The sequence below is a fragment of the Astatotilapia calliptera genome, chromosome 23 (genome assembly GCF_964374335.1).
Source record: "Astatotilapia calliptera chromosome 23, fAstCal68.1, whole genome shotgun sequence".
Classification (NCBI taxonomy): Eukaryota; Metazoa; Chordata; class Actinopteri; order Cichliformes; family Cichlidae; genus Astatotilapia; species Astatotilapia calliptera.
The window spans coordinates 17,688,195-17,702,561 of NC_137443.1; the positions used below are offsets into that span (position 1 = coordinate 17,688,195).

At 39.1% G+C, this 14,367-nt stretch overlaps 1 protein-coding gene across 1 annotated transcript; it reads left to right on the forward strand.

Annotated features, from left to right (window-relative positions):
- Positions 1–143: 143 nt before the first annotated feature.
- Positions 144–8,538, forward strand: rfc4 (replication factor C (activator 1) 4). Its single transcript, XM_026158165.2, has 11 exons — positions 144–312; positions 1,992–2,121; positions 3,114–3,192; positions 3,665–3,744; positions 3,887–4,006; positions 4,433–4,576; positions 4,676–4,796; positions 7,563–7,688; positions 7,792–7,872; positions 7,957–8,070; positions 8,187–8,538. The coding sequence occupies exons 2-11, from the start codon at positions 2,006–2,008 to the stop codon at positions 8,277–8,279; spliced, it is 1,074 nt and encodes a 357-aa protein (XP_026013950.1). The 5' UTR covers positions 144–312; positions 1,992–2,005; the 3' UTR covers positions 8,280–8,538.
- The last annotated feature ends 5,829 nt before the right edge of the window (positions 8,539–14,367 follow it).

Genomic DNA, 14,367 nt, shown 5'->3' on the forward strand with positions numbered 1-14,367 from the left:
GCGTATTAACAAACCAAACGAAAATAACGGGAAATTATGAAGGATATAGAATGAAAAGGAGACAAAAAAAAAGCCCCTCTCCCCCAAAAGGAGAAAGGGATGGGAGGAGACGTGACTAAGGAAACGAGCGGCGTCCGCACCATATGATTGGAAGGTACACAATAACGTCGACGGAAGTGTTTTCGGCCGCTAGCGCGGGAAGACTTACTGACGTTGTTGAGGACACGGAGTTAAGCAGACAGGGGTCGAGCCAGCTGCCAGAATTATTATTACTACTATTGGAGTTTTAGATATTCATTCACTCCGCCCTAGGTAAGACTTCTAAAGCGGTCCATGTTTATGAAAAAAGACACAAGGCGGCCCTTTGGAACTAACAACGGGGCTAATGTTATTAGCTCATAGTAAGCACAGTGGCTAACTCACCTAGCCTCGTTAGCTTCCATGATAAGTTGTGCTATGATGCTAAAAACAGTGCCAAATGCCATTTAATGTTCAGGAAGACGGCGTGGAAATATTTCTTTAAGTGTTTACTAACCGCAGCTAACATGGGCTACACACCAGTGATGTCTGGGTCAAGCTGTCTCTGCTGTTCAAAGTAAACCACTAACTTCACTTTCTCATTAGCGAGCTACATAATGAATACAGTTCTGTCTGTTGTGATGTTAAATTTCTTAAGTGCCGCTCTTGCATCCCAACGTTATGATGTCAAATTTTAACGTTTACTGTCCAACGAATGAAATAAGGCTTGACGTTAACGATTAATGATTGTTATGTCTTTTTCTCCAGTCGTTCAACCATTCTTTAAACGATCTGTTAACTCATACTTGTGCATACCGGGTCTAAAAAGACTTGTAGCAAATCTTTCAGTACAACAGAGCGATCTTTCTGAGGCGTGCCTCTTCTTCTTTTGGCTGCACTGTTTAGGGGTCGCCACAGTGTGCCTCCTAGCATCCTTCTCTGTCACTTCAACTCTGCATGTCCTCCCACACTACGTCAATGAACCTTCTCCGGGCGACCGTGGCTCAGGGGGTTGGAAATCGCATCTGTAACCGGAAGGTCGCCGGTTCGATCCCTGGGCTCTCTGTTCTGGTCGTTGTGTCCTTGGGCAAGACACTTTACCCTACTTGCCTACTGGTGTTGGCCAGAGGGGCCGATGGCGCGATATGGCAGCCTCGCTTCTGTCAGTCTGCCCCAGGGCAGCTGTGGCTACAACTGTAGCTTGCCTCCACCAGTGTGTGAGAGTGAATGAATAGTGGTATTGTAAAGCGCTTTGGGTGCCTTGAAAAGCGCTATATAAATCCAATCCATTATTATTATCTGTGTTCTTCCTTGTTTCCTCCTTTCTGCTAGCTCCATATTCAGCATCCTTTGTCCTAGATATCCACTGTCTCTGCACTTGTCCAAACTGACAGAAGTGGACTGAAACTGACTTTACTCCTACACAGCACCCATGCTATCTTGCATAGATGGAGCGCTTTAGGTTGAAGTTGTAAAATGTTGCTTTTTTTGTTTCTTTCTTTTGGTTTTGTTTGTTTGATTAACTTGGCTCCCTCTCTAACTTTGTCTCCAACACTACTACGTAATCAATGGTTGGGAGATGGTGACACTAACAAAAAGACAGCAGGCTGAGCTGGAGGTGGAGCTAAAGATGCTTTCATTTTCTTGAAAGTTACTTGAATGAACAGGATTAGAAATAAGGGGTGCATATATGATGTAGCTCATAATTGGCTTGATAATTTGGATTTCAATTATTCTGGCATGTTATGGTTTACTTGTTAGGTGACATGTCTTTGAATATTGCAGCTTTCACGAGAATAGCTTGATTAAACAAGGCAGCTACATGTGGACATCATGGTACAGGATGGAATTCTGCACAGTGCTGGACATTTGTTTTATCTTTGTTTCCAAAATATTGTTACAACCTACCCTACCTCTGTATAATTATGATATAATAATTATAGTGTGTGCATTTTGTATGTTCATTTTAACAGAATAAAGAAGAGTCATGCAAGCATTTTTGAAAGGAGCAACAGGTCAGGCAGCCAGGCCTCAGAAAGATAAGGCAGTGGCTGGACCCAGTGCAGAGAAGAAAGCCAAGGCTGTTCCTTGGGTAGAAAAGTAGTAAGTATGACCCACAAAGGTGTACTGTACACTACATCTGATTAACTATACAGAGTTACAGGAATCTCAAGAATCCTTCAGGACAAAACTTTTAACCGCCTTTTAACCGGGGGACTGTTCAGTATTGCCATAAAAATCCAACATTTTTTTGTTTTGTTTTTTTAGTCTTGGGGTTGATTTACAGAAATGTTTAATCTGTAAAATGCATAATGAATAATAGCGTCATGTGTCTCATTTTTACATTTTGATCATCTTTTGATGTCACAGTGAAATTCAGGATTGTTTCTTGACTCAAAATGATTATTAAATCCCCCAAACATGGAACACATAGTTTGCATGTAAGTGCGTTGGAGGGTGACCACAGAGCTACAAATAAAACAGTTGGACGTACATTGTTTTTTTTTTTTTCCTTTCCCATCTTTACAAGAATTTCTGGTCCTTTTAACTGACTGCCATTATTTCACAAATGTATTATTTATTATGTATATATTTATTTAATATTCTTATGCAGTGCACTATCATCCTAATATATTTTATTCTATCAGTTAATGTGTAATAGATAATTACACTACAGTATTTTAACCTGGTTCTGTCTTTGTGATCCTTTTTTTTTTGTGTTCTTCTCTTTTTGTAATTTTGTTCAGCAGTGCTTCTGCAATATGTTGACTAATGACAATAAAATAATCTAAAGTCATATTTTTGTGAAACTTTTGTTTAACACACAATTATCACCTAAATTATGATATAAGGTCATGTTTGTCATTTTAGAGGCAAGACAATGTGAAATGTAATGGATAGTGAGTCATATTATTGACTTTCAGATGTTTAAATTGAACAAATATTTCACGGTGATGCGGTTAAAAGTGCTTCTGTTTTGTTGTTGCACAGTTCTCTGGAGTCTATATATAATCTGTAGCGTGTGCTGATATTGAAGCTTGTGAGGTACTCAAACCAGTTTGTTTTTTTTTTCCTCTTTCTTCAATGAACTCCAGCAGGCCAAAGTGTGTTGATGAGGTGGCCTTTCAGGAGGAGGTTGTAGCAGTGTTGAAGAAGTCTCTGGAAGGAGCAGATGTAAGTAACATTTGGTTGGTTTTTTTTTGGGGGGGGCGGTTATAGCCTTGGCTGCATTACTGCATTTGGTTTGTTGATGACAATGAAAATGCCATACACTCTGGTTTTTGGTCCCTTTAATCTTGTGATTCAGAACAGAGCCTTTCAAGATCATAATGTGGAGGGTTGTTTTGGGTGGAAGTGGACAGTAAACATTTCTCTTATCTGACAGACAACTTTAGTCAGCAGACTTCCCATCACCTGATAGGAGATGAGTGTGTTTTTGTTCTCGTGCATGTACCACGTATACTGTAAGAATGTTTTCGAACTTGTGTCAGATTGCTTTGTCACAATGTAGCAGTGTGTTGTCAGATATACAGTATAAACATGGTTATTTCCAATATTTTTGTATTCGGGTTGTACTTGTGCTCATTTTGCACATTCTGCAAGGCCATAAAGGCACAGTATCATTGGATCTGTGTTTAAATTGCAGCTTCCCAACTTGCTCTTCTATGGCCCTCCTGGAACAGGAAAGACCTCTACCATCTTAGCTGCTGCCAGAGAACTTTATGGGTGGGTAAACTGTATGTGTGGTATTTGATAAGAGATTTCACATCAGTCATTTCTTCATCATAGTTTTTAAACCTTTGTTGATCTCTCTCCTTTTTTCTTTGCACTGTTCCTGCTCATATTTGACTCATGTCTCTGTTTTCAGTCCAGAACTGTACAGGCAGAGGGTGCTGGAGCTCAATGCCTCAGATGAAAGAGGCATCCAGGTCGTCAGAGATAAAGTCAAAAACTTTGCTCAGCTCACTGTTGCCGGGACACGCCCAGAGTGAGTCAGCATTTTACAGTTTGTGATAATAAGAAAACAGCTAGACTTATTTTTTGTTTTGGGTTTTTTTTGTACGAGGTTACTCACATTTATAAATTGGTAAATGTGAATTAAAAGGCAAACTGGGATTGTTTTCAGCTCTGCATACATCAGACGTCATCCTCTAATTGTAGAGCCAATCACAAACTGAAGGAATAAGTTCCTGTATGTACAGTTTTCCTTTAAAACATGCAAATATTTTTGGCTATAAAGGTAAAGTGACTGTGCGTCATAAAGCACATTTCAGTGGTGCCAGCAGTGCTCTGATGATAACTCAGTTTACAGACAGAACAGCTTTTGGAATAATTATTGAAATAAAGTACCAAAGTCTCTGTCAGTAAAGTCCAAACTAATGTTGAAACTTTCACTATTTTGCTACATTTGCAGCGGGAAGTCGTGTCCTCCTTTTAAGATCATCATACTGGATGAGGCCGATTCCATGACAGCGCCAGCTCAAGCTGCTCTCAGACGGACCATGGAGAAGGAGTCTCGCACAACTCGGTTTTGTCTCATCTGTAACTATATAAGCAGGTCTGCTGTGGGTTGTTGCTCAGAATCAATTAAACACACAGATTACACAGTTAACACACAGTTATTGTAATCCTGCTTGTATGTCTGTGTGTTTTCTAGGATTATTGAGCCTCTGACTTCTCGGTGTTCCAAGTTTCGCTTCAAACCTCTAGCCAATCAGATCCAGGAAGAACGTCTACTAGAGATATGCGAAAAGGAGAACCTCAAGTACACCAAAGAGGTAGGAAGAAAGAAAATGATTGTGCTGCTATCCGGTTTTCAAGTGATGACGTGATGAATCCTGCTTCTGGGCCCAAACGACTCAGCGTTTAATAAGGCTTTTGTGTTTTTAACACGTTTTAATGCTTTGTATCTTGTTCTATTTAATCTCAACAAGCCCCTAAAAACAGTCAGTGATCACAGTGGTCGGCCTTTCTGTTTTTATTACCACTATTCATTTTAAAGCTTCAGGTTTTGAAACCTTACGATGTAACTACAGCCGAGCCCATGCAGCAGTATATTAATGACTAACCTGGTATTTTGGATGGATTATATCAGTCGTTCTCCTGACTGAAGTTTGGTCCTTTTACAGCATCCTGCCATGCGGTTGCATTTGTCCCTAACCTTCGGGAACCCTCGCGTTAACTTTTATTGAGTGGAAAAAAGTTAGCGTTCGTCCTCCAGCCTATCTGTGTTTATGCTAACATAACTGTGTCGCTAGCGATCATGTAGCACATCATTATATACCAGCTAGCCAAACTTCAGTAACCCTATAAACGTCACTGCTGTTTAGTTTTCTGTCTTCATTTATGTCGGAAGTGATAGCAGAGCTGTACATCTTAATTTTTTTCAGAAATCTCTGTCAGAACATGGTATATTATATTTAAGTGGAAACTAGCGAGCTAACTTCCTGCTAACTTCTAACAGTGTTAAATTTCATAAATTCTGTTTTCACGGATGCCTGGATGTTAAACTTAATTGTTACACCTTGTAAAGCAGCAACACTGATCATTTTATTAAAGATGAAAGAATTTAGACAGTTTTTCAATCCTCAGTGATGCAGCAGTGATCGTTTGACTGTGACCTTAAGCGGAGTTTGGGCCCAGACATGGGTAATGACATCAGATTTAAAGACCAGATAGTGTAATGTAGACCTGTGAGAAATTTCTAAGATGTCTTACGCACTTCTAGTGTAGGTTCATTTTTTAATTGCTCGATACATGGGGAAAAATGCCTCGTAAAAATTATTTGAAAGTGCTCTTTGATTTTAACTGAGAGGCTAACTTAAAAGGAGAGTGTAAAAGAAATTACCAGACATAATAATCCTACCAGTGGGTGCTGCTAAATGTTTTATGTTTTTTTTTCTTTACAAAAGCAGCACACAAAAAGAAAACGATTCATGTAACAAATAAAAGAAAGTCTGCTCTTTCCTTTTATTACTAATGAAGCTGTAATCTTCAGCAGTGACCGTATCTGCAGGTTTAAAGATGATCAGTTGCACACTTTTTAGGTCTTTTTGGAGACTGCTATGAGGATATGTGACATTTTAGTCCTTCTACAAAATGTCAAAAATAATTAAATAGTTGACCAGTACAAGTATAGTTTCAACACATTTATTTTACTCATCCACAAATACATATTGAATGTTTTTTTGTTTTCGTTTTTTTGCACAGAAGTACAAATCAGGGTTTAGTAAGGAGCTCAACTCAGAACGATGAGCTGTATCTTTTAACTTTGTTAATGTTAGATTGAGTCTGACCCTGGCACCACCAGTATTTTAAGATAAATCTGCACACATCCTCCCCATAACAGACTCAACAGAAAGTCAAGGTTTTAAATACCCAAGTAATTTGTGTCGTGCTCACTGTATTAAACTCACTTCCAGCCTTGTATTTTTGTTCTTGGACATTACTGAAGTAACTTTGCATGATTCACCATTCAAATCAATCCTTATTTGTCTTGCTTTTGTCCTTGGTGCAGACTCCCAGTTGAGTCCAGCCAGCTTTCTTGTGATTTGATTGCAGAGGCCAAAAAAAACCAAAAAACAAGACAACTCCCATTTTCCTGTTTGTTTAACTGCTCGGCTGTTAAGCCTGTCCACAAATGTATATGAGCAAACAGCTGTTTATTTTTAAATATTTAATGTTTAAAACAGGGGATTGTTGCAGTTGCCTTTTTTAGGTGTAACAGACATCAGCCCCTGTACAACTAACTGGGGTTTAAGTTTGCAGTGTTCAGTAGCATGAGCAGAAAAGTGATATGTACATCAGTCAATTTACAATTCAATGCACTGTCACTCAATTTCATTAAGCAATAAGAGGCTCCACCTACTGGTCGAAGCACATACTACAGTCATTCTACATGATCCATTTCTATACATTTGATTTAATTGTATTAGTAGATGATTATTAACATCCTTTGGTGCTGCATTTTCAAATAAAAAAAGAACGCAAAGTGTGTCAAGAGATGGTTTTTGTAAAGTATAAACATTTTTGCTTACCTGTAAAGTATTTTAGATACAGGGAATGTTCCTGCCTAAAATTTTGATTGTAACATAAATAGATGGATTATCATGACTGCAGACTTCTCTACATTTGTGAAGAGTACCGGTATGTGTGGCCTGCTCCCGTCGTAAGCACAATAGCACAAGGCAGAAGAGTTCTCAGTGACAGGCAGGAAGTGTTGAATATTCTTAACTGTATGATATGTTAAAAAAATGGCTAATGTAATTCAGATGCCTGAGGGCACAGCCAGTTTCCATTTCCATTTTACTGTGTTTGGTCTGGTAATACTGGCGGTGTTCCTCCACCACTGTCACTGTCCCTGGTCCTGTGCTCACCTTTCCCAGGTGGTAATCCATCCATGGTCAGAAATGTATTCGCTGTTGAAAAAGTCTGATTTGAGTGACATTTATGTGCTGCATAACATGTGAGTGGAGGTATAGCAGAACTGCAACTGCTTTCTTTGCACAGCTGGTGGAGTCTGATAACTGTCTTTCCTAATCCAGAGTATAGCAGCCTTGGTGCGGGTGTCTGAAGGCGACCTGCGGAAAGCCATCACATTTTTGCAAAGTGCTGCACGCCTCAATGTCGACAAGGAAATCACTGATTGTGCTGTTATTGAAATAGCAGGGGTGAGCTGGACTTCATTTGTATCACAGTAGACTGCAAGAAGTGATTATTAACTGTAGTTAGAATGTCTTTCTCATCTGAAATCTTGCTTCTGCTCTCTGTTAGGTTGTACCTGACAAGATGATTGACAACCTGCTCCAGATCTGCTTCAGAGGAACATTTGAAAAACTGGAGGTAGCAGTCAGGGTAAGTGTTCTAATAGCCTGAAATAGATAGTTAAGCACAAAATAAAAGGTATGGCAATCAATCTTTAATCATCTTCTCTGTCAGAACATGGTGGATGAAGGCTACGCAGCCACACAGATCTTGACACAGCTTCATGAGTGTGTCATAGAGCAGGACCTGAGTGACAAGCAGAAGTCGACTATCACAGAGAAGATGGCAGTAAGTCATATAATACGGTGCTGTTTTTTTTGCAGCTACAATAGTAAGTCGGAATAAATGTAGAAGTTAAATCCTTTTTTTTAATGACTCGATCTGTTTGTTTTTCTCTGGTTCAGGTTGTGTGCAAGTGTCTGTCAGATGGTGCAGACGAGTACCTGCAGCTGTTGAGTCTGTGTTCAGTCATCATGCAGGAGGCTTCCCACAACTAAATCCCCTTCCATGAACAGCATGGTCATCTGCTCCCATTGGGACCAAAGGCTTTACAGAGACACTTAACTCAGATTTATCTGCATTTGATTGTTGTTTGGGATGCTTAACCGTGGACACCAGGCGACAGTGATCATTCATAAACAACGTCAGAGCACTTCATTAAAAAAAAAAAAAGAAAAAAGGACATGTTGGTACTTATCCAACATACTTTTGTACACTTTTTGAATTCTGGAAAATAATAAATAGTTCTTTCTTGTTTTCAGGGGTTCACTGTTTTTATTCTTCAAGGAAAGTGTTGAGTTAACAAGCAAAACTGTGACGTGTGCTCTTGGTGCTTTCTTAACTGAATTGTAAGACACATAATAATACAGTACAGTGCAGGTTTGATCCACCTCTCATTTAAACATAGTTTTGCTTTAAAGGAGCCAGACTTTTATTTTGTTGCCAGTGTCTTCTTTTTTTTTTTTTTTTTTTTCCTTTTTTTGGGGGGGGGCATGATAATCACCCCAAACGCACTGCCAGTGCAGTAAAAACGTCATCAGTCATGAAATTGGCCTCCTTAGAGCCCGGATCTCAACATTATTGAAGTTGTGTGTTATCATCTTGACTGAGAATGAAACAAAAGGCATCCATCCAAAGAAAAGCTTTGGATATCTTTGAGGATACCTGGAGAACACTTTGTGAAGTTCAAGTTCAAATTTACTTATATAGCACTTAAAACAACAGGTGTTGACCAAAGTACTGTACAATACAATGGGCAAGTCAATAAACAAAAAAAACAATAGTGTTTTAGAAGAGAAAATCATTAAAAAAGTGAATAAAATCATAACGTATAATAGTAACAAACTCATGATGAATCAAAAGCCAGAGAATAAAAATGGGTCTTTAGATGACTTAGTATCCAGTGTTGAGGAGGATCTGATATGCAAAAGCAATGTATTCCAAAGTTTGGGGGCAGCCACAGCAAATGCCCGTTCTCTGTGTTTTAATCTGGACCTAGGGATAACCACATGAAGAAATTACAAAAACGAGTTCAGTCTGTGTAGAAGAATAACTGGACGCACAAATTGTTCAGTTTTTGCCTTATTTACTTTGATTTCATATATATTTGCGGATGTTTCAATAAATCGCTCCACCTTCCCATTTCCCTAGCAAAACATGAAGAAATAATTGATGGCTCAAGACTTTTGCACAGTGCTGTAAGGATTAGTGTGTGGTATGGAGCAGCCAGTAAGTTCAGCCTGTTTGTTAGCACCAAACACACTAAATGTGTCTGTATGGTTTATCTTGCTCACCAAGTTTGCTGTAGTTTACAAAACAAACAACACAAAAATCAGCTGGTGGCAAAAGTACTAATGTACATGATGTAATGTTCATCACAAGGTTATGTGTCAGACATTGTTTGGCTTAGACACATTAGCTGGCACACTGGTATCTACAGATGATTTCACTGCTGGCAGAAGCACAGTGACTGTAGATGTTTAGCAAACCGTGTTTACTTTTAACCACAGCAGTTTCGTGAAATGTCAGCACAAATCACCTGTTTTCTTTACCTTATCCAGCTTCACATCCTATAAGCGTGAAGCCCACTTCCATTTCGGCACTATGCTAAAAGTGCATATAGCACAGTTCTTGCTGTATTGCTTAGCCGTCTTAAAGCAGTGAGCTCCGTCCACTGTCATCAGTCACTTTCTTAATGATCCCACATCAACACAGAAAAGCTCCACCCTTCCACCTAATGGTGCGTGTGGTGTTTAACTTTGGGTGATAAGTTTATAATCACCCAGTACCAGAATCTGAAAAATGAGAAGTCCTCTGCAACCACAGTATCAACTCATCACTGCTGTACTGTTTGATTTTTAGATTGTGCCATCCCATCTCATGTTCCGTGTTTTCAGCACGTGCTGTTCATACTTCCAGCCACAAGGTGCCACCAGAGTCCTTCAGAGCTGCATCTATGCTTGTTTTGTTTTTTTGTGTTTGTTTTTTTTTACATCTTACATCCTTGTTGGGAGCTTGCTCAGCAACAAAGGGAGCACGTAACACCACAGAGGGCAGGGCTGGTTTATTATGAGGTGTGGCTATGGCGCGCTAAAATGGAAATCTTTCTGGTTGTGGTGTCAATGTGTCTCCTTCTGTAAATAGAGCCGTAAATGCAGGTTCACTTAGGTTTAAGAGGGTGCACAAATCAAAAGATACAACTCATAAATCTTTTTCTACTATATCTTAACTTTATTGATGTTAGATTCAAGTGTGACCCCCGCACCACTAATATTTTACCAGATTGTGATTTTTAAAATATAGATAAGATAAGGAGATACGGTACACCAAACCTTATCTTCAGTTATTATCCTGAAATATCTGTCAACAAGTGATCACTATATAAATTTAAACTAGCTCATGTAATGTCACCTTATGGCCACAGTGAAGGCTCCAAAACACACAACACACACAGACTACTACTCAAAAGTGTGGAGGTGTGTTTAGGGTCATTGTCTTGTTAAAAAATAAATGATGGTCCAACTGAACACAAACCAGATGGGATGGCATGTTGCTGCAGAATGTTGTGGTAGCCATGCTGGTTCAGTGTGCCTTCAATTTTGAATAAATCCCCAACAATGTCACCAGCAAAGCACCCTCACACCATCACACCTCCTCCATGCTTCACGGGTTACTTATCAGACCAAAGCACAGATGTCCACTGGTCTAATGTACATCCCTTGTGTTTCTTGGTCCAAACAAAGTTCTTCTGTTCTTCTGTAGAGATGTGTCTGCTACTGGAACTCTGTGTGGTTTTTATCTGAGGTGCTGTTAACTTGTGATTTCTAAGGCTGGTGACTCAGATGAATTTATGACTCTTGGTCTTACTTTCCTTGGGCGGGCCTCATGTGAGCCAGTTTTGTTGTAGCTCTTGATGGTTTTTGTGACTGCACTGGAGGACACATTCAAAATTTTTAATTTTCCAGGCTGACTGACCTTCAATTCTTAAAGTAATGATGGACTGTCACTTCCCTTTACTTAGCTGATTGGTTCTTGCCATCATATGGATTCTAACTGTTGTCAAACAGGGCTGTCAGCTGTGTACCAACCCGACTTCTGCACAACACAACTGATGGTCCCAACCCCATTACGAAGGCAAGAAATTCCACAAATGAACCCTGACAAGGCACAGCTGTGAAGTGAAAACTATTTCAGGTGACTACATCATGAAGCTCATTGAGAGAAGGCCAAGGGTTTGCAGCACTGTCAACAAAGCAAAGGGTGGCTACTTATAGGAATCTAAAATATAAGACATATTGAGAGTTTTTTTTTTCCTTTGCTACATAGTTCCATATACCTTCATTCAGTTATTCATTTATCCAGAGTAGAAGTTTATTCCCACTGCCAGAATAGTTATAAAACAAGCCAAATTAATTTCAAAAAAATGTTTCAAAATTGTTTCTATAATTTCTGTTATGTTACTGCTTGGTTAATTTTATGTTTTAAATATTAGTAAAATGCGCCACCCAGTGGCTGCTTTAAGTAAATATTTTCATGACAGAAGAAGAAGAGCTAGACAGAAAGTTGATGTTTTCTCTATAGTACGACTCCCCAGCCACTTTAATAAGTACACCTGCACATGGCAGTAATTCAATGCATTTAGGCAGAGTCCCTGAAGTTCAAAGTGAGCACTAGAATGGGGGGAAAATTATTTAAATGACTTTGAACATGATTGTTGGTGCCAGATGGTATTCAGACAGGTTGATCTGACTCTGAAAAACTCAAAACTGTATTTCTTTTTTTCTTTAACAGTGTTGTTTCTATTTTGTTCAAGTGTCTCTTTCTTGTGTAATAAAAGAGGAAAACAAGTTTTCCTTTATCATGCTGGTTTTTTTTACCGTGTTTTTAGAAATTACTTTTATCTAGCTCTTATGTTTTTAAGTGGTTCTAATCCAGTAGGCTTTTCTTACACGATGATCTCTAGGCTTTACAAAGATTGGTGTGAAAAAGAGAAAATATCCAGTGAGCATGTTGATCCCAGAGGTCAGAGGTCATACTGCTTTAACTTCATAAGAAGGCAAAGTAACTCAAATAACTATTCATTATAACTGAGGTATGTCGAAGAGCATCTATGAACACAGCATGTAGAGCCAGGTATCACTGCTGTCAGGTAAGAACAAGAAACTCAGGCTAAATTTAGATGGCCTCACCAAAGTTGAACAGTAGAAAATTGATAAACATTGTCTGATCTGATGAGTCTTGATATCTGTTGTAACATTCTGATGATGGAGTCAGAATTCAATGTAAGGAAATGAAAGCATGGCTCCATCCTGCGTTGCATTATGAGTTGAGGCTGGTGGTGTGGGGGATATTTTAATGACACGCTTTGGGTTCCTTAATACAAGCTGAGCATGGTTTAAATACCACAGCCTATCTGAGCATTGCTGCTACTGTATCTATCCCTTAATGACCACAGTGTAGCAATCTTACAGTACAATGGATGCTTTCAGGATGATGTCACAAAAGCTCCAGTCATCTCTAACTGGTTTCTTGAACCTGCAAATGAGTCCACTGTACTCAAATGGCCTGCACAGTCACAGTCGATCTCAATACAGCGGAGTACTTGTAGGGATGTGTACAGTAAAGTGTACAGAGCATACTCCTATTGGGACCATTTCCTGCTGTGAGGACTTTGACCTTAAATACTTTACTTGTAACAATTTTAATGTAACATTTTACAGTTTGTTTTGTGCTTTTCCTTACATAACACTTAATAATGATAACTTTTGTGATGGCATATATAATCTATTTAAAATTAACTTTATCAGAAGGGCCTCTTGATTTGCTCCGCCCCCTCACTTATCCAGTACATGATCTCGAGTCTATCCGTGCTGACATTCATCAGTCCATTACAGGACTATATAATAATATTGTTGTAAGGCCTTAAATGATATTAAATCACATGTGACTGCAGTCCACCCAACCTGCGTCTATCATATCAGACAGGACCAGGTTGCATTTGCATTAAAGAACAATATATCAACCCACTGCATCTAGCTAATCCGTGTATTCCCTTCATTGTGTAAGTGCTGGCCTCAGCAGTATGCTACTAGAGCCATGTGTCATAATGTGTTCATGAATCTGAAGTTTGTTCTCCAGCCTCTTGCGACTCCAGGCTTATCAGTCTCAGTCAGACACTGTGCACTTTAATAATATGATTACAGCCACAGCAAGCAATACTGTGATTACTGCAACTCATGTAAACACCTGGTTATCTTAAATGCATTAAGGTAGTAATCATAACTGGATTCCCAGGCCTGGATTACGTATCTTTTCTTTTTCCAAATGACTTTTGGCATGGCGGCAGCTCAGTCTGTTTCCTCTCAGAGTTTGGATTCAGAGCACCTCAATTCCTGAATCAAGGTCTACCAAACTAACTCTTCCCTGCTGTGTCAGAAATCATAATATGTTTACTTTCTTCTTTAATTGTCTCTTTTCTGTTAAGTTCAAGTGCCCCTTTTAATCTTACTTCTTGCAGGAGGAGGGCAAAAGTTTCCTTTTACCATGCTACGTTTTACCCTGTTTTTAGAAGCTAAATTTACAGGGCTCATATTTATTTCAGTGGTTCTTGTCTATGCCTTGCTGACCTAAAAGTACCATACTGTTCTAATTAAGCACTTACCAATGTTTTTTGTGTTTCCTAGAGTTTCAAAGCCATTTTCAGACATGTGCTGCACTCCTTTCAACATTAACTTATCTGTGAGAACATTTTTGTGTGTGTCAGATTAGACACTAAAGTGATCTTAACCTGCCTGGGTTCCATACCACATCTTTGTGATGTCCACTTGAGTCAGTTTGTACCAATGTCAGAGGACCACAGGTAACTGTCTGATTAATTCAAATTCAGCAAGTGGATACGGTGTCCAGCCCAGTCTGCCCAGGCACCACACTCACCAAAATCAAACTGATTATTTCCAGTAGAATAACTATTAGTGATAATGAGGTATTCCAGATGCCCATACCTAATTCTGCAGATATAATCCTGAGCTTGTTGTAAGAATTATTGTGACATCTATTTTTTCTTTTACCCAGAAATATCCCAAAATA

Bases quoted from the DNA above. Each gene is read 5' to 3' on its own strand.
- rfc4 (XM_026158165.2), top strand. From the start codon at position 2,006: ATGCAAGCATTTTTGAAAGGAGCAACAGGTCAGGCAGCCAGGCCTCAG. The intron at 3,745-3,886 runs GTGGGTAAACTG...CTCTGTTTTCAG, and splicing joins GCTGCCAGAGAACTTTATGG to TCCAGAACTGTACAGGCAGA. The intron at 4,007-4,432 runs GTGAGTCAGCAT...CTACATTTGCAG, and splicing joins GTTGCCGGGACACGCCCAGA to CGGGAAGTCGTGTCCTCCTT.